The 22,553-nt window shown below is 42.9% G+C and overlaps 1 protein-coding gene and 1 long non-coding RNA gene across 2 annotated transcripts; one reads left to right on the top strand and one right to left on the bottom strand.

Annotated features, from left to right (window-relative positions):
• The first annotated feature begins 647 nt into the window (after positions 1-647).
• TMEM154 (transmembrane protein 154) lies at positions 648-13,467 on the top strand. The gene is made up of 6 exons (XM_010709553.4): positions 648-843; positions 5,385-5,711; positions 6,923-6,950; positions 7,702-7,787; positions 9,136-9,196; positions 11,311-13,467. The coding sequence occupies exons 1-6, from the start codon at positions 774-776 to the stop codon at positions 11,324-11,326; spliced, it is 588 nt and encodes a 195-aa protein (XP_010707855.2). The 5' UTR covers positions 648-773; the 3' UTR covers positions 11,327-13,467.
• On the bottom strand, positions 8,088-11,008 carry LOC104910548 (uncharacterized). Its single transcript, XR_793183.3, has 3 exons — positions 10,732-11,008; positions 8,490-8,621; positions 8,088-8,163 (listed from the first exon to the last, which is right to left on the bottom strand). It is a non-coding gene; the product is annotated as an uncharacterized LOC104910548 (long non-coding RNA).
• Positions 13,468-22,553: the final 9,086 nt, after the last annotated feature.

Here is a 22,553-nt window from a genome sequence, read left to right as displayed (position 1 = left end):
TGCTCCAGAACAAAAGCTGGGCTGTGGTCTCTGCTGGATGCAGACAGGTGAATTTTAGATCTCACAGCTGATTTTGCAGTGGAGCAAACAAACCTATGATCCAAACACCCTTCTGCATGGGGGCAGGTGTGGCTGAGGTTCCTCTGTCCCCTTGTCACCTACTGCCCTCACTGAGAGCTTTCCGGCTGAGTCGCCTGCTCTGAACAAGAAGCTTTTTGCTTCTCTTTGCCAAAATTATTCCAAAATCCTGGATGCTAGGTGGGCCAGCATTTTTTCACCCGTTCCTTAGAGCCAGTTCAGCTTTGGGGGCTGCCATTTGGGATGGCAAATGAGCACTGCGTTCGATGGGACAACTGGAGCTTGGAAACAGTGAGGTGTTACTGTGATACACTGACTCGGTCACCCCAAAAGACAACCTGAAGCCACCCAGCCTAACACAGACGCGTGGTGTTTGTGCACAGACCATGCAGGGTGTGGATGCCACTTGGCCCCGCTGTGCTGAGGGCAGTGGATGCTGTCAGGGCCGTCCCAGCAGGCGGGAGCAGAGAGGGCGGGAAGCCCACACACAGGTGCCTCAGCTGGAGGAGCAGCCTCCTCTTGCTTTTGCAATCCCTGCCTGCTTGACAGGCCCGGACGGCATTACATCACTTCCTAAAAACAATCAAACGGAGCCCATCTCCCTAAGAAGCACAACTCGGAGGCACCGGGGGCAGGAAACAGGAAATGTAAATGCTCTGCCGAAGCCTGCAGAGAGCCACGCAGGCCAAGGCAGCATGCGGGTGCCTGGCTGGGTGCCTCTGCTCAGCGCCCTGCTCCTGGTCTGGCAGGGTTCAGCCCAAGGCGGTGAGTGGCCCCTGGCACGGGGACCCCGGGAGCTGGTGGGGTCTTGGGGGGTGACAGCTGGCAGCTGGCCTCAGGGAGAGGGGACCTGCAGGAGCTTGCTTGCTGCTGCCAGCAGCCGCGTGCCACCTCCGCTTGCCTGGCTCCTTCCTGGCGGTGTCTTCTCTTTATTGCATTTCCTTAGATGTAAGGCTGTGTGATGGAGATTTAATCCGAAATATCAGGCTAGGTTTGTGGGAACTGCCGTCTCCAGTCTATATCATTACCCCTTTTGGGTCTAATATGAACCATTTCTTGTATCTTCCCAATCCCACACCCATACTGTTCACTGTATGCAATAGTAAAGCTGAAGACCAAACTCAAACTCTGCTTCCACTTAAAAGACAGTTTCTGATTTTTGCAGCACTGATGATCCGAAACTCAAAAGAACAGCCAGTGCTGAGATCAATATTTGGCGGTCTGCCTTTGCTGAGTGCTCAGGAGCTCTGAGTGCTGAGGGCTCCTGGAATGGGCGTGCAGCTCACAGCTTGAGGTGCGGGGCTGCCCTGTGGGGACAGCCCTCCCCTGGTGGGGCCGAAGTACCTCCCGGCATCACGCCAGCCGCTGCCTGATGCCTTGCTGTGGATTGGGAGTGTGTTAAAGCTGTGCACAGGGAGGAATAGGTGGGTTGTGTTTTGGTTGTTCTTTTTTTTTTTTTTTCCTGAAAGTCAGTACTATTCTAGGCTGTATAATCGGGCTGCAGGTTCCAGGCGTGCTGCAGATCTTATCGCGGTTAGTGATCGTGCTTAGCTATAAGAATGAAGTAAGAGTTGTTAAAAAATGGTTTGGTCTTGCCTGCGTTAAAGGCAGTCCCGCAGTGCTGCAGGCATGTCAGGAAAATGTGCTGCAGGCTTTGCACGTGCTTCATGATCAAAGCATCCATGGGAAGAAAAATCCCATCAGGAACAGAGCAGAGCAGAGGTCTCAGCGAAGCAGAGAGGTAGGAGGAACAGACTCGGAGGGATCCGAGTTTCTATAGGGACTCATACAAGCCACAGCTGGGCTGGGTGAGTTCTGCTTTGGCCGGCCCTCCCAGGACATCCTGTGCACTCACCATTTTCTGCTCACAGATCGACAGAGCAGCAGCTTTCTGGAAGCTTTCCTCCTGACTCCTCCAGCCTAGACATGGCTCAGAAGCTCTGGGATCCCTGCAGTCTCACCTGTGCTATCTAGAAAGCATTTCCACAACAAGCGATGAGAGCGTGATTAGACCCTGCAGCACAGACAGATGGCAGCCTTATAAACCCTGTTCTCACACTGCACTGGGGCCTTGTTAAACTCTTGCCTTGCCGTTTGGATTGTGATGCACAGACAGCTTTGTCCTGGCCACTCTGCAATTCCTTCGGTAGTAGCACAGTGAGCATGCCCAGGTGCCAGTGCTGGCTTCATGCAGGGGGACATGTATGTTAAATTTCAGTAAGTGACCCCTGGCTGTAATGCCTTAAGAGACTTCATGATTGCTGCTGAGCCCCTAGAGCTGTTGAATCATTAATTTCAGAGCTCTGCTGAGAGCAGGGAGCACTGAGAGGTATGCACCCATGTGTCTGGATGCGGCAGAGTTGCATGTCACTGGTGTGGAGCTGGAAGGGCATGGGATCAAACTGTAACTAAAAGCACAGTTTGCTCTGGAAAAGCTGTAGCTTTCAAGGTGATGGATGAGGCTGCAAGCTCACAGTATGGCTCCAAGCACATGACCAAACACACAACACTGGCCATTAAAAGAGCATTTAGGTGGAGTGGGAGCACAGCTTTCTATTGCCTAGAAAGGAGCTCAAACACTGGCTTCCTGCTCCAGATAACACCCAGACAGCACTTTCCAAGCATCCCTCTCTAATGGACTCTTGCCTGCAGCTGACAGAGCAGCTGCCCTGAGATACTCACGGTGCCTTGCAGGGCCTGCGGCAGCGCCAGTAGCAACCTGCTGTAGCATGCAGTCCAGGCAAGCCCTGGGCATGGCAGGGAGTGGCTGCGCTCAGATCAGTACAGGGCGAGGGGTGAGTCAGGCACAGCCAAGCCACCATGCGCATGGCATGGAGCCGTGGGAGTGCATTGCCAGGAGGGGCAGAGGTTGGGAGTGGTGCTGCGAGTGGAGGGGTTCCTTACTCTGCTGGATTTGCCTCCCTCTTCCAAGTTTTCCTGCTGCTGTGCTGTATAACTTACAGGAAAGTATGGAGAAACCAAAAATTCCCAAATTACTAAACCTGACTGTTCATTGACTCAGACCTGGTCCTTCCCAGCCCTCTTTTTTCTGCAAGTAGGAGCTGTAGTGTAGGTTGGAAAACTCCCCTCAAAGATTGCAGCCCACAAGCTCGATGAGAGCCCAGCAGGCAGAACGGGCCCTTGCCAGCAGAACTCAGTGTGCTGACTCCAAGTGTTTTATTTTGCCTCTCATCCAGCCACAACCAGAAACCTGTCTGCCTGCCTGCTTTGTCGACAGCTCCTATTGCCACTTCCAAGCTTCAACACAAACCTCAGGGGAAGAAATGCAGCCACAGCAGAAATGCTATTTGTTTGCGGAGCTGCTCAGGGCCTGGTACAAAAGCTGCTTGGGACATTCAGCTCCCTTTGCATGCCCTGAAAGGCAGGCTCGGAAGCAAAGATATCACAGTATCCCCGTGCTGGGGACCAGAGCAGGCAGCAGGGTAGCATGGGATGTGCCACAGCTACAGTGGAAACAAGGGAAATGAGAGCACGGTGCTTGCAGGAACCTTGTGCAATCAGCTGCCCTGATGCTGAAAGACAGCCAAATTGCTCGAAGAAAATGCCCTAGTGAGAGGAAATCTTGTCCAAAACAGACTGTGTTTTGTCCCTGGAATGATGTAAAGTGAACAAAAATAGGTGTCGACAAGGTCACTCCTTTCTGTGATTTGCCATTTTCTTTATCCAGAGACTAGAAAAGGTAATTCTATTTCATGCAGAGATAGATAGCTTGAAATCTGCTTTGCAGTTCAAATATAGGCAAATAAAAAGGAGTGGAGACATTGGAAATGTCTCTCTTGGAAATCAAACACAGCATATGCTGCAGCTGAAAGCCTGGTGCTGCATTTAATGAGATGTGACTGTTTGCTTTTGCTTTAGAGTCACCTCATGCTTCAGACATTAGAAAAATCTATCTTAGTTCGACTAGTAAATGAAAAACAAACAATTTCCCCCACACCCTTTCCCCTCTGCACTATTTTTAGCAAGAGGCTTGTCCCTGTACATCTACCAGCCCAGGCAGCTGACAGGTATCAGAGGGATGGCCACAGCAGAGAGAAAATAGTGGTTGCAGGAATGCACCCAGCGCTGTGTCTGCCCTGCCGGCAGCTCTCTGGCCACATACAGTGATGGAGGTAAACATACGTGGTATAAATGGAGGAACTGCAAACGCTGGGACTATGAACTACCTCTGGAGAGAAGTCAGGTTGCTAAAAAGAGTAATGGAGAGACACTCTTCTTCCCATCCTCTGTAATGAGAGGATTAATGAGAGCCAGCAGATCACAGGAGCACATGCATAAGGAGTCACTGCCTGCAGGGATGCAGAGGCTGTGCTTTGCTCTTGGCTGAATAGGGAAGATCGCAGCATGGAGGCTACTGACATGAAGCTTTTTGCCACCAAAGAGCTGACATTCACACTGTCGTGCTGCAGTGAAAGAGGTTGGTGTCCTTCATAGTAGGCAAATACCTTACTGAAGTATCACCTGTTATTTAATAAGTATTAACATTCTTTCCGAGCTTTAAGGAGAGGGTGAAACAATGCCTGCACGATAACTGGCATAAAGAAGCAGATAGATTGCTGCTGCTGCCCCACTCAGAGCATTGCAGTCATTTGAAATTGGGCTCCCTGGCATCCAGTCCCGTGGGATGCTCAGCTCCCTCTTGAGACAGAAGTGGCAGGTGAGGATGTTACAGGGTGGGTGAAGCAAAAGGTAGCGTTTTTACCTCAGTTTTCCTCCCTTTCTCAGTGTCCCTGGGAAGGACAGCATTCTGTCCTTCTGATGTCTCATTTGTAAAATGGAGATGATAACTGCTCATCTCTCAGGGCCATTATGAAGATTAATGTGTTTACCAAAGCATTTTAAATGCTAAGTGCTTTCGGATTGTCCTGTGAGATTTGAAATGCCAGCAATGAGGAGCTAAAAACCTGAAGCTCTGGCTAACTCAAGTGGAAACTCTTATCTGCCCAGCACCTGAGAACAGCAAAGACAATCATGTCACTGCAGAGGTCATGCCATTCCATCCTGCTTTGTGGCATAAATGCTGTGCCATGATGTCAACTTGCCAAAAGTGGGGAGTAACATAAAAGTGTCCTTGAATAAGTCAGCTGAAGAACCACATTGAGGTAGAGACTTGTGGCAGACTTGCCATCTAGTCTAGCATCCAAAGGCCAAGAATTCAGGTGTGTGCATGCATTCACTGATTATCTTTCTTAAGACTTGAATGAATAGCAAAGCTGCACGCTTTGAGTCATTGATAACATCGATGAAACCCACAAAATGTTAATTTGTTCCCCTGTATTTGGCAGACTCTGAAAATGACGAAGACGGCTCAGGATACAGAACAGCTGCATTCCCCACTGCTACAGTGCCACCTCCTCCCTCTGCACCTCCCGTGTCCCCTACCTCTGCGAGCAGCCCCCAGCCAGTGCTGGTCACTGCAGGGCCTACAGAAGGCAGCCTGGAAATAGAAAGTACACCCAGCCCTGAACTGAGCGACACAAGCAGTAACGGGAGTCTAGAGACGGAAGAGCCATCTGTCTTAGTGTATGCTGTGCCTGCAGTGGTGCTGGCCCTGCTCGTCTTACTTGTCATCATTTTTATAATAGTCCATAACAGGAAAAAGTCTAAGCAAGGTAAACTTCTCTTCTTGGGCATCGGGAAACTATCTTTACCACACACTTGACATCATTTAACAAATTATTTCAAGCGTCAGGATGCTTGCCTCTGTTTTTAGTTTCACGTCTCTTGTGCAGAAAAGGAGAGGCATGGAGCAGCCCCACATTGTGAGCTGTAGCTGCTTCTCAGCTCACGCCATGTGACCATGGATCCACAGTGCCAAGCTGCAGCTCCTCACAATACCCACAACAGAATGGGGCCACAGCCGTACAATTTTATCTTTGTGCTCAACAACTTCAAACAAGGGGGATCAAGCACTACTCCTGCCTTACACTGTCTGCAGGGTGAGACTGTTGGGTGCTTCAGTAGAATAGGAACAGGCATGAGCATTTTAAAGGAACTTTGTAAGGGACCCTGGACAGTGCCAACCACGTGAGTCAGGGCCATGCAGCTGCTCTGGCTGCTGGCTACAGCAAGGAAGGCAGTTTCAGGAAGCCACCTTCAACAGAGAACTCAGCAGTTCTGGAGCATAAAGCAACAAAAAACCATGCTTTGGCATTGTATTCATAAATGATCTTCTGAAGTGGTGGTACATTTGTCGTGAAGGCAATTGATGAATTCATGAGGGTGGCATTCGCCATGGCAATTTCAGGCTGTGCCTGCCTTATGTCAGCCCACATACCCTCCTAGCAAACTCTCAGTTCCCAGACAGGTACCTTATTGCCCATTTCCAGTTTCCAGCACAAGAGATCATCTTAGGATCTCCCACACAGCTCCCATTGCTTGGAGGTGGGATTTTGAGCAGCACTGAGGAAGGGGGTGGATGAATCAATGATCTTGGGGGGTTCTGCAGCAGGGGATTAACAATGGCACTGGCATTGGTATGCACAAGCCATGTTTTCTTAAATATTAGTTGGTTTAAAATAGCATATAAGTATGCCTTGCTAGTGAACTGGGCGTTTGTGCACTCCTGTCCATCACAATGCTGATATCCACCCACTCTCAGAGAGGCTGGGCTCATGATGAGCTCCATCAGCATACCCAGGATTAAAAATGGGTTGCTGTGAAAACTGCAGGCAAGCAGGGTGGGTTGTTCTGTCTTTCTACTAAGAAGGAACAGTTACACCCTTTGTAAACAGAACTCATTTGAAACAACCCTGTTTAAGACTATCCTATAATACAGTGAATATACACAAACAAGGTAACTCACACTGTTCTTCTTTTCCAGATGAGCTGGGGAGTGAAAATGTGAAAAGGTAAACTGTGTGTATATCACTTTTCTACCACTTAGTATAAGCTTTGTGTCGCTCTCCCCTGTTTTCAAGCTTACCTTCCCACTCTCTGGCTGTGCTGGAAAAAAAAAAAATCAAAACACAGTTAAGAACTGCACAGCTCTGACTCAAGTGATAACTTTTATCAAGCTGTCTTGGTAATCAGTGCTGGAAGATACAAAATAGAATTAATGGAAAAAAAATAATTTGCTTAAAATAATACTTCAACCATGTGACTCCAAGAACAAGCACTAAAGAGAAGACTAAATCGAGACATTTAAATAAATACAGAATTAGGATAGCTATAACCTTTCCCTTTCAAGTCACTGTCACTGCTATTCAAGCTACAACAAGACTCAATCACTGGAGCAGCAGCGATGATAGGACACTATGAATTCCACAGATGAACACATTTGTTTGCCAATTTGCTATTTGCAGGATGGAGGAGTTTGGGATATCTGTGCCACCCCTCCACTCCCAGGCCCCCCCTGGCACACCACCTTGTCCCTAGACCACTCTCTGCCCTAGTATCCCAGCAAGCCCTGCCATGCACAGCCCAACTGTTGACATCTGCTAGCTGCCATTGCCTTCATACACCCTTCAGATTGACCTCTTCCCAGGTCACTCACCTAGGATGGCCTTCCAGAGTGCTTATATATGCCTGGAATATGAGACAGTTCTTATCAGTTTGTTGATTTCAGCTTTTGTGTAATGCCTTTTCCCCCCTCCTCTCAAGCCCTATTTTCGAAGAGGACACACCCTCTGTTATGGAAATAGAAATGGAAGAACTCGATAAGTGGATGAACAGCATGAACAAAAATGGTACGTGGTAACCTCACTACTCCATCATTCCTCTTTTTAGCTGACATAAATCCCACACATAGAAAAGCAACATAAGGCATTATATTTGTGTCACTGATTTCCCTAAAGAATTTTTAGTTGTGTTCTTGACTCTTCTACAGAAATAGCAGCACAAATGTCAGGGTGAGATTGTTCAGAGGAGTATTTTAGTTTGTGTGGGAGATTTTTAACGTGAGGGAATATCATAAATGTTTTGAGTTTGCAGTAGACACGTGTAAATACAAGTGTGAACAGAATTTATATTTTTAAACACACGTTTTAATGATAGATTGTAGTTTATTTGAACCATTCAATCCTTCCAGTCTTCAGCTCCTACAGATCTGTGCTCCACACCATGCTGTTGTAGAAGAAACAAGTATTTACTTGTAGCTCAGACACTGCTTACTTAAAATTGCTGCAAATATCTTATGACCGCATCCCTCCCCTCTTGGTGTGGCTTCTTGTATCATCCTCACTGCATGAAGAGCAAGCTGCTCTTTGCTGCTGCTCCTCATCTTCTGCATCCTCTCCAGCCAATCTGCCAGCAATTGGTACTTTCTGTACCTCTCATCAGAAGCACCTTCTACTCCCTCACAGCTAACACTTTCAAGCATCTGCATTAACAGATTCGCAGTAGCTAGGAAATACTGAAACCAGCGTATTTCCTCATTCTTGGTCCCTTACCTTCCATGCAAACAGTCCATTTGCCTGACCTCCTCAGGCTTTTCAGGATACAGAACCCATTGGAGCATGTCTTTGTGTTAGTACAGCACTCCAGCCACATGATGGGGCTTTGACCTTCTTAGTCTGTAACCTCTGGTAAAAAAAAAAACACATTATAAGAGACACTAGCAGAATAAAGGCATTAAGCTCAGCACATGGGGAAGCAGTGCTGTAAAATAACTTTCAGTTCTCTGGACAGAAGGTATTGACCCTTTTGTCTTTTTTTTTTTTTATAAAACATTCCCTACACCCCAAATGCAATACAAAACATGGGTGGAGCCAGCAGTAGCAGAGAATTAACAAATTGTCCCCCCACCCCCCCATGGTGGCTCCTGGAAAACAGTCCTCCTAGGGAGTGAATTTGTGCATACATACACAAAAACCTGAAGTATTCCTAACAAACAAAATTACCATAATGACTATCTAAGGGAAAGGGGATTTAAAACGTAACACTTATGCTGCTTGGAACATGGAGATTTTACAGATAAAAGGATGTAGAAGAGCATATCTACCCAGAGTCACTGCACAAAGAAGTTGATGCAATTCTGAAATAAACATAGACTAACAGCCAATAGTAATAATCATCTTGGTTCTTATGTTTTTTCAGCTGATTGTGAATGTTTACCTACTGTAAGAGAAGAAGAAAAAGAATCAGTGGCCAATCCAAGGTACTTGGAATTCATTATATTTTTTGTAGAAATACAGTCAATGCCAGTCATTCCAAGATAACCACATTTCTAAACCATATAATAAATAGACCAACTAGGAGGCAGACTTTATAGAGTTTTATGCATGAGAACTTAGGCTCCAGCTCAAATGCTTTGATGCTCCTTCAATTTTAAATCAGTGACTGTCTGTAAACCCCTAACTAACCCTGCAGCAGCAAACGTGTGGGACAGACAAGCAGATGGCACAGACAGAGCTTCCCTTGCTGATTGGGCATCTGTCACAACAGCCTGAGGTGCTAACATCAGTACTCAGATCAGCTTCCCAAGTTTTTTCCCCATATGGTTTTTTTTTTTTTTTAAATCATTGAGATTCAGTACAGGAAACTTCTCAGTGCCTGACATAACACTCTTGTCTGGGCATTAGTTTCCTTCTTCATGCAAGGTGCTTGGAAGTTTCTGTTAAGGCTCAAGTGTTTTGAGCTATTATTTATATAACACTACATTTTGAAAGCATCCAAGACAAAACATTGCATTAATGACATTTTGTTATTTTCAGAATTAATGTTGTTCCAAAACTACTTGACAGAGTAGGTGACTTTTTAAATATAAAATTTTAAAGAAAACAGAAATTAAGGGTTTATCTTAATCGACTACATTTGCTAAGCTCATCTTACATGCAATTTTGGAACATGCTCCATTTTAAAGTAAAAACATAGTTGAAGTGGTACCATTTTTTGTTTCCCATTCATTTCCGTGATTGAACATTCGTAACAAACTCCAGGTAACTCACTTCAGCAGGGAGTTGGACTAGATGATCTCTAGAGGTGCCTTCCAACAATTCTGTTATTATTAGACAAAAACAGTTGCTTTTCCCTAACCAAATAGTGCCCAAAAAAGTGTGTGCAGATAAATACCTATTTCTGCATCTCTTGAGCAAGGAAAATGAAAGGCCACAAAGTAAAACAAAAAGCTATTATATTGCAAAAACTTACTTATGAGCATCAAGGCTGTGAAGGATTGTAGACCTGACTCCCTTCAAGGTGGTGTTCAGCTGTTCCACACCAAAGCTCAATGAGTTACAATTATATATGCACATTGATATGTTTTGTATAAACACATCTTGCCTTTGAAGGCTAGTGCTGAAATCACATCCAAAGTTTCCATGCATACAGGAGGCAGTTAAAGGCTTGTGCACCTTTACTCCTCTGGTAGAGAGGCACAACACCCATCTTTTGAGACTGCTGAGTTCAATTAAGCAAAGGCCCTCTCACACACACTTCATTGCATCGACAGGGTACTCTGCTTTTTTTTTTGTTGTTGTTTGTTTTTCTTCTTTGACCAAAAAGGAAAGGATTAACTAATGAAATGAGGTTTGGGAGGAATCAAATCTGGTCAAAAGCAAATTCTCTCTTCCCAGACTGTAGTATAGTATTGGTTCTCGGAAGCAGTAAAACTGCTTCTGATAAGTTCTTTGCAGTATCAGGCAAAGTAACATTAAGAATATCAATAATCATATGAAGAAAAGCTTGACTCACCCAACAGTTGATGAGGGTCTCTGGCTTTCAAACTCTCCTTAGGAAGCCCTCATCCAGGAAAGGTTTTCCCTTCAGACTCTATCCCTTAAACAAGCGAGGGCTGGACCCAGGGACACATAAGAAGCATGGGTGAATTGCTTGCACCTATGCATCCTACACCAGCCACCCCCTTCACCAGGTAATCAATTATGAGTTCAGACTGGGACATAACGGATCACCCTACATGAAGTTTAATAAAACATTAAAAAAAAAAGCAAAATACTAAGATTGTGGCCCTTTAAACAAAAGTTGCATTTTTTATTCCAGTGCATATAAAACATTCTTGATAAAGTACCAGGGAGTAAGCTACCTAGGCAGAAAACAGAAAATGAAAATTCATTTATCAGTTTTAACATTAAAAATAATCAAGAAGTAAAATTAATTTTCCTAAACTGGAAGATTACATTTGATTTCTCAGTCCATGCCTGGTAGCAGGATAGCCTCTAGCCAGCAGAAGCTGGACCAGCTCTTGCTCACATGCAAGAGAGAAGTGACCAAGCAGCATGATGCTAGTGTTTCTTCTCTTTCATGTATGCCCAGTGACGGTGAATCATGAAGCTACAGCAGCAGAGAACTCCTCAAGGGGAGCAGCAGACAAGCTAACAGAGCCCAGGTTGTGGACAACTGGATTTCAACTCAATTCATCACAAAAGACTGGAGAAGCAAATGCTTCTGTTGTGTCCTTCTACTTACTATCTTCAGAATATAAACAATTGGAAAAAATAAAGGAAGAGTGCTGCAGTAAGACTAAGGAGCTCACTTATTTCCCAACGCAGCAAGATTCAGCACTGGTCAAGAAAAGCTTCCTGTCCCTGCCAAAGTTTTGAAAAGCTGTCCTCGCTTCTATGCAGCTCTCCATTTCTGTATAGTGCAGCCAGTAAAAACACATGCATTCCAAGTTCAGCAGGCTGTTTTACTTCCTGTTTGTTTTATATACATACATGAAAAACACCCACAGTTCTGGATTGCACTGGTTCAAGTGGGTTTTATTCAAGCTGCTGACCTTATATCCATGCTATGTTCATCTTCCAACTTATTTTTGGTAATAGTGCATGGATTTGCACAGGAATTCTGCTAGTGCAGTACAAGAGCAGGACTGACAAACAGCAGCTGGGAAGCTCTCCCAAAGGATCCACCAGGAAGCAGCCTGAAGCCCAGCAAGTTTCTGTCTTCAAATTAAGGACACTAAATGTGAAAAAAAAATTGAGGTTGCCTGACAGTTAACTGCAGATGAGCTCCGTGCTAAGTCTCATCACCTGGCCCTTCACCCCATGCTGTGCAGCTCATCAACATCAGCCTGCTACAGACACACTCAGCTTGAAAACACTTCTCATCAAAACAGACTGGAAAATTGAACAATTCATTACTAAACCAAACATATTCGGTAGATAAGCTTATTATTTCTAACCAAGGCCCAAGGTTTTCAGGTACAATAAGGTTACAGCTTTAGATTTTTTGAATATTGAACTCGGGACACCTGAAAGACATTGGCTTTACCTGCCTCCTTCCATACCTGCTCTCCTTCCTTCAGTGACATTGGAAAATCAGGCTGCTGGGATGCCTTGGGATAGGAACATAAATATGGTACCACATCCATTGATGTCTCTCATGGATGTGATTTAAATGCACAACCCATATCTGACTGGATACTTGTTTATGCAAAGCTTCCCCCCACCGTATTTAAAACTCGCATCTCACCATATTTTAGATCCTGCCCTACCATATTCTACTTAAGTTGCATTTAAAGACTCTTCTCAGTCAAAAGATACTTTACATGATCAGTTTTAATTTGCCTGCACATATTTCAGTAATATGTATTCATACCTACCTTGGCTTAAGAGAACAAGTGAGGAAAACCACCAGGCACCTGTGAAGAGAGTTAATGCTCACTAACAGCTGACAGAGGAGGGCTCAACTTTGTGAATAAGAATGTGTCAATGTGTTTACAGCTAACAATTTCCCTGGTTTTATTTGCTACTGAATACTAGTTAACTAGTAATGTCCTCAAAGAGGAAATATTTCTTTAGAGTCTGAAAATAATTTATTTTAAATAGTGAATTTTATGAGTTATGCTAAATTAGTATACCCTGTTTGGATGATTTTTAATTTTGGAAAAAAAACAAGTATTGCAAAAGTGTAAAACATTCTCTCAAACATTTCCACAAGTTCCTAACGGTGAAAACCGCTCCCTAGAATGTCTAATTAAAATAATACAATCACAGGGAGAAAGTGGAAGATTGAGATAATGACAATCAAAAAGTGTAAGGGAATGTTTTCCAGAAGCAGCTTTGCTAGCAACCTCTTTCCAATAGAAGAAAGATGCTATGCTAAGGCTTTCTGCTGTTTGTAAAGCAGTAACCAGATGATGTCCGAAAGTGACAATGTTCCTTTTCAGGGCTAATGGGAAAAAAAAACAAATAAATGACCCATGTTTTTTTTGTTTTTTTTTCTGTTTGTTTTTTTTAAGAGACCATTGCTCTTTACTGGCTGTATCATTCTTAGGCACTGCTGCTACAGCAATTAACAACAATAGACTCCATTTTTCACTGTTAATTGCTTTTTAAATTTGGATTTATAAAACAGACTCTACTCCTTAAAGTAATATCGTATGACATAACTCAGCCATGACACAATGCTTCAGACAGTCCTGGCATGTTTACAACCATGAATAATACACTAGCTCTGCCTGTGACAGCATTTGAGAACAGACTGTTGTGCGTATGTTTCTTTGTTGGTTTTTGATTAATACTAACCCTCAGTGGTCTTTTGGTCAAAATGACGTACCATTCGAGATAGTTTTCTTAGAGATTTAGTTTGCCTTAAAAGATAGAAGTTAACAGAACAAGTGCTCCCTCCAGCTAGACTCACGTTAATAAGCATTAATCCTTATTAAATAGATCATTAGGCATTTGGTACATTAAGCTCTAAAAAAATCAATTTTGCCCAGAACTAATTTCAAGGTGACAGCTCTACAGTGATCCAGGTTATACCACTTACCCTTTCTAAAAACAGGCATGCCAAAATTTATTCTCTTCTGGAACTAGAAAGTTCCATTTCAAAATACACAATAAGGGTCTGGACACTATCCTAGCCACGAGGTTGTCTGAGTCCACTGCTTTTTTTTTCCCCCCCAAAGATACACATCTAAAAGTTGCTGAGTTGCTATTGAGAAGATAACACTTCCTTAAATTCTGCCTAGCATCAAATCCTGTCTTACAAAGCAATAGACACCAGGTAATGAATAATTCGCATTGCATTGTAGTTACAGATGTATTTAACATGTTCCCTTAGTACTGTGCAAATTATATTTAGCACTGCTATTTTCCCCAATCTTACATTTTCACTAAGAGTTTTGTTGTTCTTTACCTCTGATCTCACATCCTGCTTTAAACTGTACAGAGGAATCCATCACACACCTGATAACGCAGCCCATCTCTAGGCTGGGCATCTCACCTAGCTGGTCTCTTCTTACACCTTCATTTCTGTATGGACTCCTGCACTTGCCAAGGCCACTGCCCAACATCCAAGTTACAACCAACCATCTCTGCAGACCCAAGTATCATGGCTGAAACAGTGTGCTTTACTGCCTTGGTTCCTTTCCTCATTCTCATCCAGTACTCCCCTCCCCTGGTTACTGATTTGTCCATTGCACTTGAGTTTGTTTTGTGCCTTTCATCATAGAATCATTTGAGTTGGAACGAACCTTTAGAGGCCATATAGTTAAACTCCCCTGTGATGAACAGGAACACCTACAGCTACATCAGGCTGCTCAGAGCCCTGTCCAACCTGACTCGGAATGCCTCCAGGGCATGCAGCACATCTCTGGATATAACCTGTCACAGTGTCTCACCAACCTTACTGTAAAAAAAAAAAATCCCTCCTCTTATAGTTTGAAACCATTTCCCCTTGTCCTACCACAACAGACCCTCCCCCGCCCTCCCAAGTAGTCTGTCCTCTTCTTTCTTTTAGCCCCTCTTTAGAAACAGTAAAGATGCTATCAAGTCTTCCCAATGGGATATTTCACAGAAGAGTATCATAACAACGATCAGACAAATATTTCCCTCATTTAAAACCCCCCATTAGCAAGAAAAATCTTCAGTAGAGGCACAGACTCTTAAGACTTGTATTTTAGGGCAGTGATTCCCCTTGTTTAGAAAGAAGGGGAAGGAGAGTTGCCTGCAGAGCCTGGGGTTCATTTCACACTTTGGGGATTACCACAGAGCTGCTGCTCCATCCCCAGGTGCTTGCCCCACTGTACCCACATCAATAGCACCACACCTGCTTCCTAAAAATGGAGCCAGGTGGAGTCAAGGGAGCTACTTTGGTAAGGAGAGGTGGGATGGCTGCCAATTCCCTTGCACTCATGTCACTGTCAACATCAGGGGAAATGCATCCTGAATATCTCTGCTTACATTGAATTAAGGGCTCCAGTGGTGCTTCCATATTAGTAATAAAGAACAGCAGCAGCTCTGTTTTCTGGGAGCAAAAAGCAGCACCAGCCGCTCTCCCACAAGCTGACATAAAACCGAGGTCAGTCAACTCATGTGACCACATAAGCAATGACCAGTAGGGTATTTTTTACATGGCAGTGCTGCTCATGTCTGCTCATGGGAAAACAGTCTTCTGCTAACTAGAGCTAAGCGCATACCTGAAATAAGGCACTGGCAAGAAGAAAGGTAATAGGCAAGCATTGCTTTGAGGGCAAACTATACTTCACCTGGAGCTGCACTGGTTTGCACCATCACAGCCACACAGCTGGAAGTTGGGGATCATTTAAGTAGCACATGGTTACAGGACACTTAGCATTCTCCTTCAGGTCTTTATTTGCCTATTTTAGATATTTCAGACTGGGTCAGCTATCAAAGAAGCTGGAATTGCACACTGGGACACCCAGAAGTTTCAGGAAGCTATTTGATATACACTAAGGATTTTCACACAAGTGAGATTCCTCCTCCTCCCCCCTCCATTCCTCTTTTTTTTTTTTTTTTTAAATGAGATTAGGTGTGATGTAGCATTCAAATGTAAGGGAACAACAAAAATCTAACTGTGGCTCTTGCTCATATAACTTCAGTGTGAAGTGATGAAGAGTAGGATCAGAACATTTTTTGTCTAGGTGCTGTTTCATGAGAAGGATGGTTTTCTCAGGAACAGTCATTTCTAAATACAGAAGTTTCTGTGGTTTTCAGCTTCAGCAAAAACACAAACTTAAGTGAAAATCGAAGTCACCTATTTTAGAAAGGTGTTTTGAAGTACTTTTCTGTACAGAACAGAGGCATCAAGTCCTGAAAAGGAATAAAATAGGTTATTTCAATGAGCTTCCCCACAAGTCAACTGAAGTTTTATTTATTCTCAGTTCAATTCACAGGAGAGACTAATACTTAAAACCTACATTCCTTAAAATGAAGGGAAAAGTCTGCTACAAAAATACCCACCCAGACACTGTTAAAACTATGTCAACACTGAAAACTAAAACCAAGACTAGAGTTGGACCCAACATATTTACATTTGGGAAGCGATACCCACAGTGAAGATGTGGACACCAAGGTGTTTGTCCAGGCTGTTCCCCCACCACTGGGAAGGCAGCAGCATTGTTTCTGCTTTTATTTTCTTCGCAAACAGAAAGGGATGTATACATTTCTTTAACAGACTGCACACGTTGAACATTTGCCTTACACTCTGCTGTGAAACCAATTTGACAAGTTTCACATGTATACTTGTGATTCACTTCTTCTAATCTAGCTTCCATTCTTTTATAACCTGAAATATGGAGTAAATGGATTATATTCTACTGATGTCACTGGGATTTGGAGAACAAGTCATCAAAAATGGCAAGCTTCTCCACAGCAGAGGCAGCAGTTCTGTTAATTCTTTACTCAATTTTAAGTCTATCTTCACCTCCCACTTGTTTTAATTTCAATGTAGTAGCTTGCTTTCATTGGCTTTCTGCACTCAAATTAGCTGAGCTCTTTACTGAAACACTTTCTTTGACAGTAACTCCAAGTAGTAAACAAATGCTCACCATCTTAAATACAGTAGCAGAGGCATGTGGGCAGTGTATAAGTTGCCAACAGTAATTTATTCTCATCACACCTCTTAGTCTACCATTATTTCTGACTTTCATCATTCACCATATAGTCAGTGTAGCTATAAAGAGCAATCACAGAGCCACAGAATTGTAGGGACTAGAAAGGTCCTCTAGAGCACATTGAGCTCAACCTCCAAATAAGCTTATATACTTTCTGAATTAAAATAATAAATATCTTGCTCCTGCTTACATTTTTCTTCTGGAATATGGCAACTAGCACTACAGAACTACAATCTAGTAAACTCTTAGAAGTTACTTGTACTCAGAAGAGTAGCATTCAAAAGCGCCGATCACACATCCTATACATGCGTATACATTTAAGCACATTACAATAAACAAGAGCACTTGCTTCCACCAGCAGGTGGCTTGGAGGCTTGCTGTGAAACCTTCCTGCTATGAATAAATGAGCATTTTCAGTTCCAGCTGGCTGGTAGGGACTCTCCTGGCAGTACCTTCCCCTACAGCACATTTCTGCACCGCATTAAACACATCCAGGCCTGGTTTCAAGTGATGCTCTGACTGCTACCCCAGGAGGGAATCCCCACCTACAGTTGCAGAAGTGATACTTGTTAAATCTGCTTCAGACTTTTTAACACAAAGCATGTTGCATGTCAAACCATGACTTGTACAACAGAAGCAAGGCCCCACTTGGCCCTGGGTGGCTGCACACTCTTGCTCCCCTGCAAGAAAAGGAAGCCTAACATTTTTGGAGAGCATTATTTACCTCAGCCATCTGATCACTGCCCTCTGAGACAGCTCAGCACTGATCAGTGCTACAGAGCTGTCCCATGGTTTAATGCTTTACCCACAAACAGCGAGGATGGAAAGGATGGTCTGCAGAAACTTTATTCTACTGATCTCACTAAAGGTTCTCACCCTGTGCTGGAACAGCAGTGACACATGGATGACACAGAACATCCCTGGTTGCAAAGCAGCAGCTGTCACCATATGTTGAGAAAAGGAGTAGCAGAATAGAACCAACTGGGGAGGGTATGGAATAAGGAGCCTACAACCCCATAGGAAAAACCCATTTGTGTAGCTGTGCATTACTTGGGTTCACAGAAGAATTTTTACAGGACACAGATAATAAAAGACTTCCCTGCTTTGATTTAAACATACTGCTAGCACTTCAGCAACTTGAAGGCAATTCTTTTGCCATTTTTAACATCCTAACAAGCTTTGGAGGAAGGTTCCACAGTAACAGTAGCATTAGTCAACTTGCACAAGACCATATTCTAAAAAGCACAGACGCTTGTTACCTCAGTCAAGCCACTCTGAGCTGAAAGCAAACACTATGGCACTATGCTTCAACAGTACGGGAGCACAGGAAAATCTGAGATCTGGGGAAGGATACAGATTCAAGATGACATGAGATCAAGCCAGCTACCTTCTATTTAAATTTCATACAGATTGCATCTATTCTGTGAACACAGGAATAGTCACATGAGACTTGGGTTATTATTTATGGCTATACATACCACAAAACACAATCCCTCAACTGGTCCCTCAATAAATGAAACTTGATCTAAGAGTAATAATTAGGCTTAATCGTCCTATACACTAGACCTCAGAACTTGTTTACAGCACTTTATGCCAAAGCCTCCAGTACATTAAAGGGGAAGTTTCTAATTTTTAACATTATCTGACTAACAGATCATAGACAAGAGCAGAACAGTTGAAAATATCTACTCATCCTCTGTTTATGCAGCTACTATAAAAAGGCATGTGCTGATTTTGGACTCTGTCCAACTACCATTCATCCCTACAGGAATCTTTCTATTACTCCCATAAAAGTATAGGCCCTTTTTAAACACAAAATGATTCAGGTATACATAGGCTATCATTCACAGCCTACAAAGATCTCAACCAGTGCTTTGCCACTGATGACCTATTAAATGACAAGAGAAATTTATGATATTGTTATTTCTCTCTAAATAAACTTCCCTGTCACCTCAGCAATTCATTTCTCCCCTCTGTCATTAACTATCAGCTGGAAAGCAAGCTAGAACTAAGAGGTTTTAGGAAATTCAGGCATATTATTCCCTGTAGTTCACCACCTCATTAGCCTCGTCTTACCTTGGACCCTAAATTTACGGTTTTGCTCTTTCCTAACACACAACTCTGCCTTGTTCATTTTCCTGATATTTCTTTGCCCTCCTTAACACAGCTCATTTGTCCTTGATTCTACAGGCTTGCCCTGCATGATCTTGCTTCAAACACCACTCAGCGCATTGATTCTTCCAGCAATAAACATAACCTGATTAATTTGCAAGTTCGCTTACAACGCCTTTACTTTGTAAAGCATTTTCACTTTAAACTTGACTATAAAGCAAAAAGAAAAGAGAATTCTTTTTATTCTCTTATCTATGATGAACTTAATCTATTCCATTACCACAAAACCATCTCAGTCCTCAACACCTAGTCTGCACGTCTTACAGACAGGGGTTCTAACACACAGTTCCTGCTGTTTTTCCTCAGCCTCCACCGCATACAGGTAGAAAAGCGTAGTGCTATAGTTGTCTCTGCTGGGGACAACATAACTACCCAAAAAAATGTGAATCAAAAGTATTTCCCCTATGAAGGAAGGCATGTCAAGCCTCCTCCCTATGCAGGAGGTGACAGCAGTCCCAGTTTGAATCCATATCCTGTTGGATGCCAGAGCACTCAACCAAACTATCCTGTTGCTATTAGACACTCCAGCTGCCTGCTTAGTTTACTACTGTAATGCTACTCCACGAAAAGAAAAGCCACAAAGGTCAGCTCAAAGCATTTTTTCCCTCCAGTAATTTGCTAGCCTCCAGCAGCTCAGGTTTTCTCTGACAGCTGCCCACTGCCAGCAGTTATTCCTCAGTTACCATGACACCCACTGATGTGCAAGACTCAAGCCTAAGAACAGAAAACAGTCAAGCCACAGAACACCATGGACAGTTTGTCAAGCAGGTAAGGCTGAGAAAAGCATAGAGGGACTCTCAAATTAATTTAAGTCAGCATTACTTCATTCAAGTCAGAATTAAAAAACTCATTGTGACTCAGTAACTTCAGGGATCAAAGAACCTAACCTGCAATTCACAGCAATGTTTGGCTACAGATATCCTTTAGCCTGCACAGAACCATTTCAAGCAGCACAATTAAGAGTGCAATTGATTCTGAACATATGCCTAAAGATAGTCTTTTTCTCCTCCCATTGCTATGCTAGTTACAGCAAAACACTTCAACACCTATTTTCAAAAAACCTAGGGCACGTAGCAGTAGTAACAGACAAATTAAAACAATACTACACTGTGACCACTGGTCACACTATAAAGCTGATCATCGCAACGAAGCATTAGTGAGCTACCTGGTAGAATACCTGTTGGTCTGTGTTCTAACATTTTCTTTTTCATTTCTCCTTGGTCCCATTACAAACAGCCTGATAACAAGCTTTGTGACTTCTAAAGATAGTCCTGAAGCTCCTGTGCTGAACAAAATTCTGCTGAAACAGACCCACGGAAGTACTCAGCACAGGGATGCAGTCAAGTCCCTGTTCGTCTGTTCATTAGACTAACACAAAAGCAGGTTTTCTAAAAGAAAAGCAAACCGAACATCAAAAAGGCAAAAACAAACTACAACAAAAAAAAAAAACCTAGAAAAACAACTGCAAAGGAAAGAAATTTTTCTGAATTTGTCTTCAACACTTCTATGAAATCACCACTTCTAATCCAACAAGCTGTCTTAAGAGCTGTCTCCAAGGCATCTGCTGTTTCCCTTAAAACTAGACAAGGTCAATGCAGACAACCTGCAGGTCTCATACAAAAATCAGCAGACTTAAAATAATTTTACAGAGCCTAGTTAAGCTAAGACACTATCTTAGCCTAGAGACTCAGGCACCAGCACCACACAGCCTTTTTTCCCTGCCAGGAGCCCTTAAGTGACCAGCCTTGCTTTCCTTCACATATTTATCTCAAGGCATAGAGCACAGGGAACCAACAAAAAGCTGTGGCACTATTGCTTGAAGACTACAGCACAAAATAACTACACTGCAGCAACATTTACCGTAAGTAAAAACTCAACACATAAATCCACTCCTAAAGCTGTGTTGAAATGCTGAGGCTGATACATATAAGGACCGTCCATGCAAGGGACTGCTATTTGGCCCTGTGGAGAGCAATTGGAAGTTGAATAGATTAAGTTTTAGCACCTTTATGGGCACCAGACTAAGACTATGTTTGTGGCTCATGAGAAAGCAGGAGTGAGTGACACTTGAAGCGTTCTACATTGCTATATAATTTCTCCCCTGATTTAACCTGAAAAGCAGAAATCCTCGATATTTCAGTTCCGGTTTTATCTTAAACAGAGGCTAGTAATTATGGCCATTAGTAATCAAGTTTAAATAATGAAATTCAAATATTTGGGAGCTATTCTGTAACAGAATTTAGGACTTCACTAGCGAAGACTTCTAGCACTAGTTCTGCTATGCTTTTGATACTAGAATTGTCAGATATACTTTAAATACTGTAGATGCTTTTTGTATAAAATTGATAGACAAGGTGATCTATTTTAAGTAAGAAGAGATTAATTACAAAAAACAAGTAGAAAAATATGTCACTGAGCATTTTTTTTTTTTCAAGTTCAGTATCTTGATGCTGCCCATGACAGCTACCAATTACATGAAGAGCAAGACCTCTTACATTAACATTAGGTTTTACAGCTACATAGCAATAACAACTCCTCCTTGGTTCCTGCAGTTATAATAAAGAATCAGAGTTAGTCTGACTACAAACTTCAGGTACTTACCTGCAAATTCGGACTTATTCTGTACATTTCAAACAGTTTTTTCTTAAACAATAGGATTTTAAGGAGAGACTATATTTAATATCAGTTTAAACAAAAATATTCATAGTCCTTTCTAAGCATGCCAAAGTTGAGCTCTGCAGCCACACTGTGGTAATCTTTTGTAATCCTCAGTGTTATTCATTTGTATTGCCTGATTAATTTCACTAATTAGAGAATTAAGATGAAGAAATGGAATGCTTCAGGTTTTGTTGATGTAGATAAACTTCTAAGGACAGATTTCACAAGAAAGCACAAACCTGGAATATTTCTGAAACAAGTACATAACTCAGCAGGTTCCAGAAGATACTCAGTGACTTTCCCAAAAGCATAACAAAAAAGCATCTAGCTCTACATAGGAAATAAGCAACTGAAATAGAAGCGGAGGTGAAAATAAAACTCAGATCCAAGTTACACGGAACAGATGTGAATGTGATGGCACAAACCTCTCCCACACTCAGAGGCTCAGCCTGAATACCAAGTGCATGTGGCTGTCAGCAGTGCTTAAAACCCTAGTGATCAGCAAGAGACAACGAACCAAGTTTGAGTAAAATTTCAGAAATACATGGTCTCTCATCTTTGCATCAGATCAGCTTGTGTTCAGCTTTATAGCAGTAGCAAAAGAAATAAGCTTGCTATGGCATCAGAAGAAATATTTGATTGCCAATTAAATGAGTTAAGTCCTAGCCATACCAAGGTCAATTTGACTACTACCAACTGTTTAGGAGCCTCTATCTTTGCTTTAACAACAGTTGAAGAGAAATGACTGACTGAAACAATTGAGCAAGTATGCTCCACCTGTCTGCACACTAGATGCAGCAGCAGGAAGAACATGGTACATTCCTGCTTCCTTGGCCACTCGTTCCCAGCATTGCCACAATTAAATACA

This window comes from Meleagris gallopavo, chromosome 4 (genome assembly GCF_905368555.1).
Source record: "Meleagris gallopavo chromosome 4, MGAL_WU_HG_1.1, whole genome shotgun sequence".
Taxonomy (NCBI): Eukaryota; Metazoa; Chordata; class Aves; order Galliformes; family Phasianidae; genus Meleagris; species Meleagris gallopavo.
The sequence above is the reverse complement of the archived record's forward strand: the minus strand, read 5'-3'. Positions and strand labels throughout refer to the sequence as shown.

What these genes read in the sequence shown, in the direction of transcription:
- TMEM154 (XM_010709553.4), top strand. Translation starts at nt 774, where the DNA reads ATGCGGGTGCCTGGCTGGGTGCCTCTGCTCAGCGCCCTGCTCCTGGTC. An exon ending in GGGAGTGAAAATGTGAAAAG is followed by an intron (nt 6,951 to 7,701) that starts GTAAACTGTGTG and finishes CCTCCTCTCAAG; the next exon opens with CCCTATTTTCGAAGAGGACA. An exon ending in GAACAGCATGAACAAAAATG is followed by an intron (nt 7,788 to 9,135) that starts GTACGTGGTAAC and finishes ATGTTTTTTCAG; the next exon opens with CTGATTGTGAATGTTTACCT.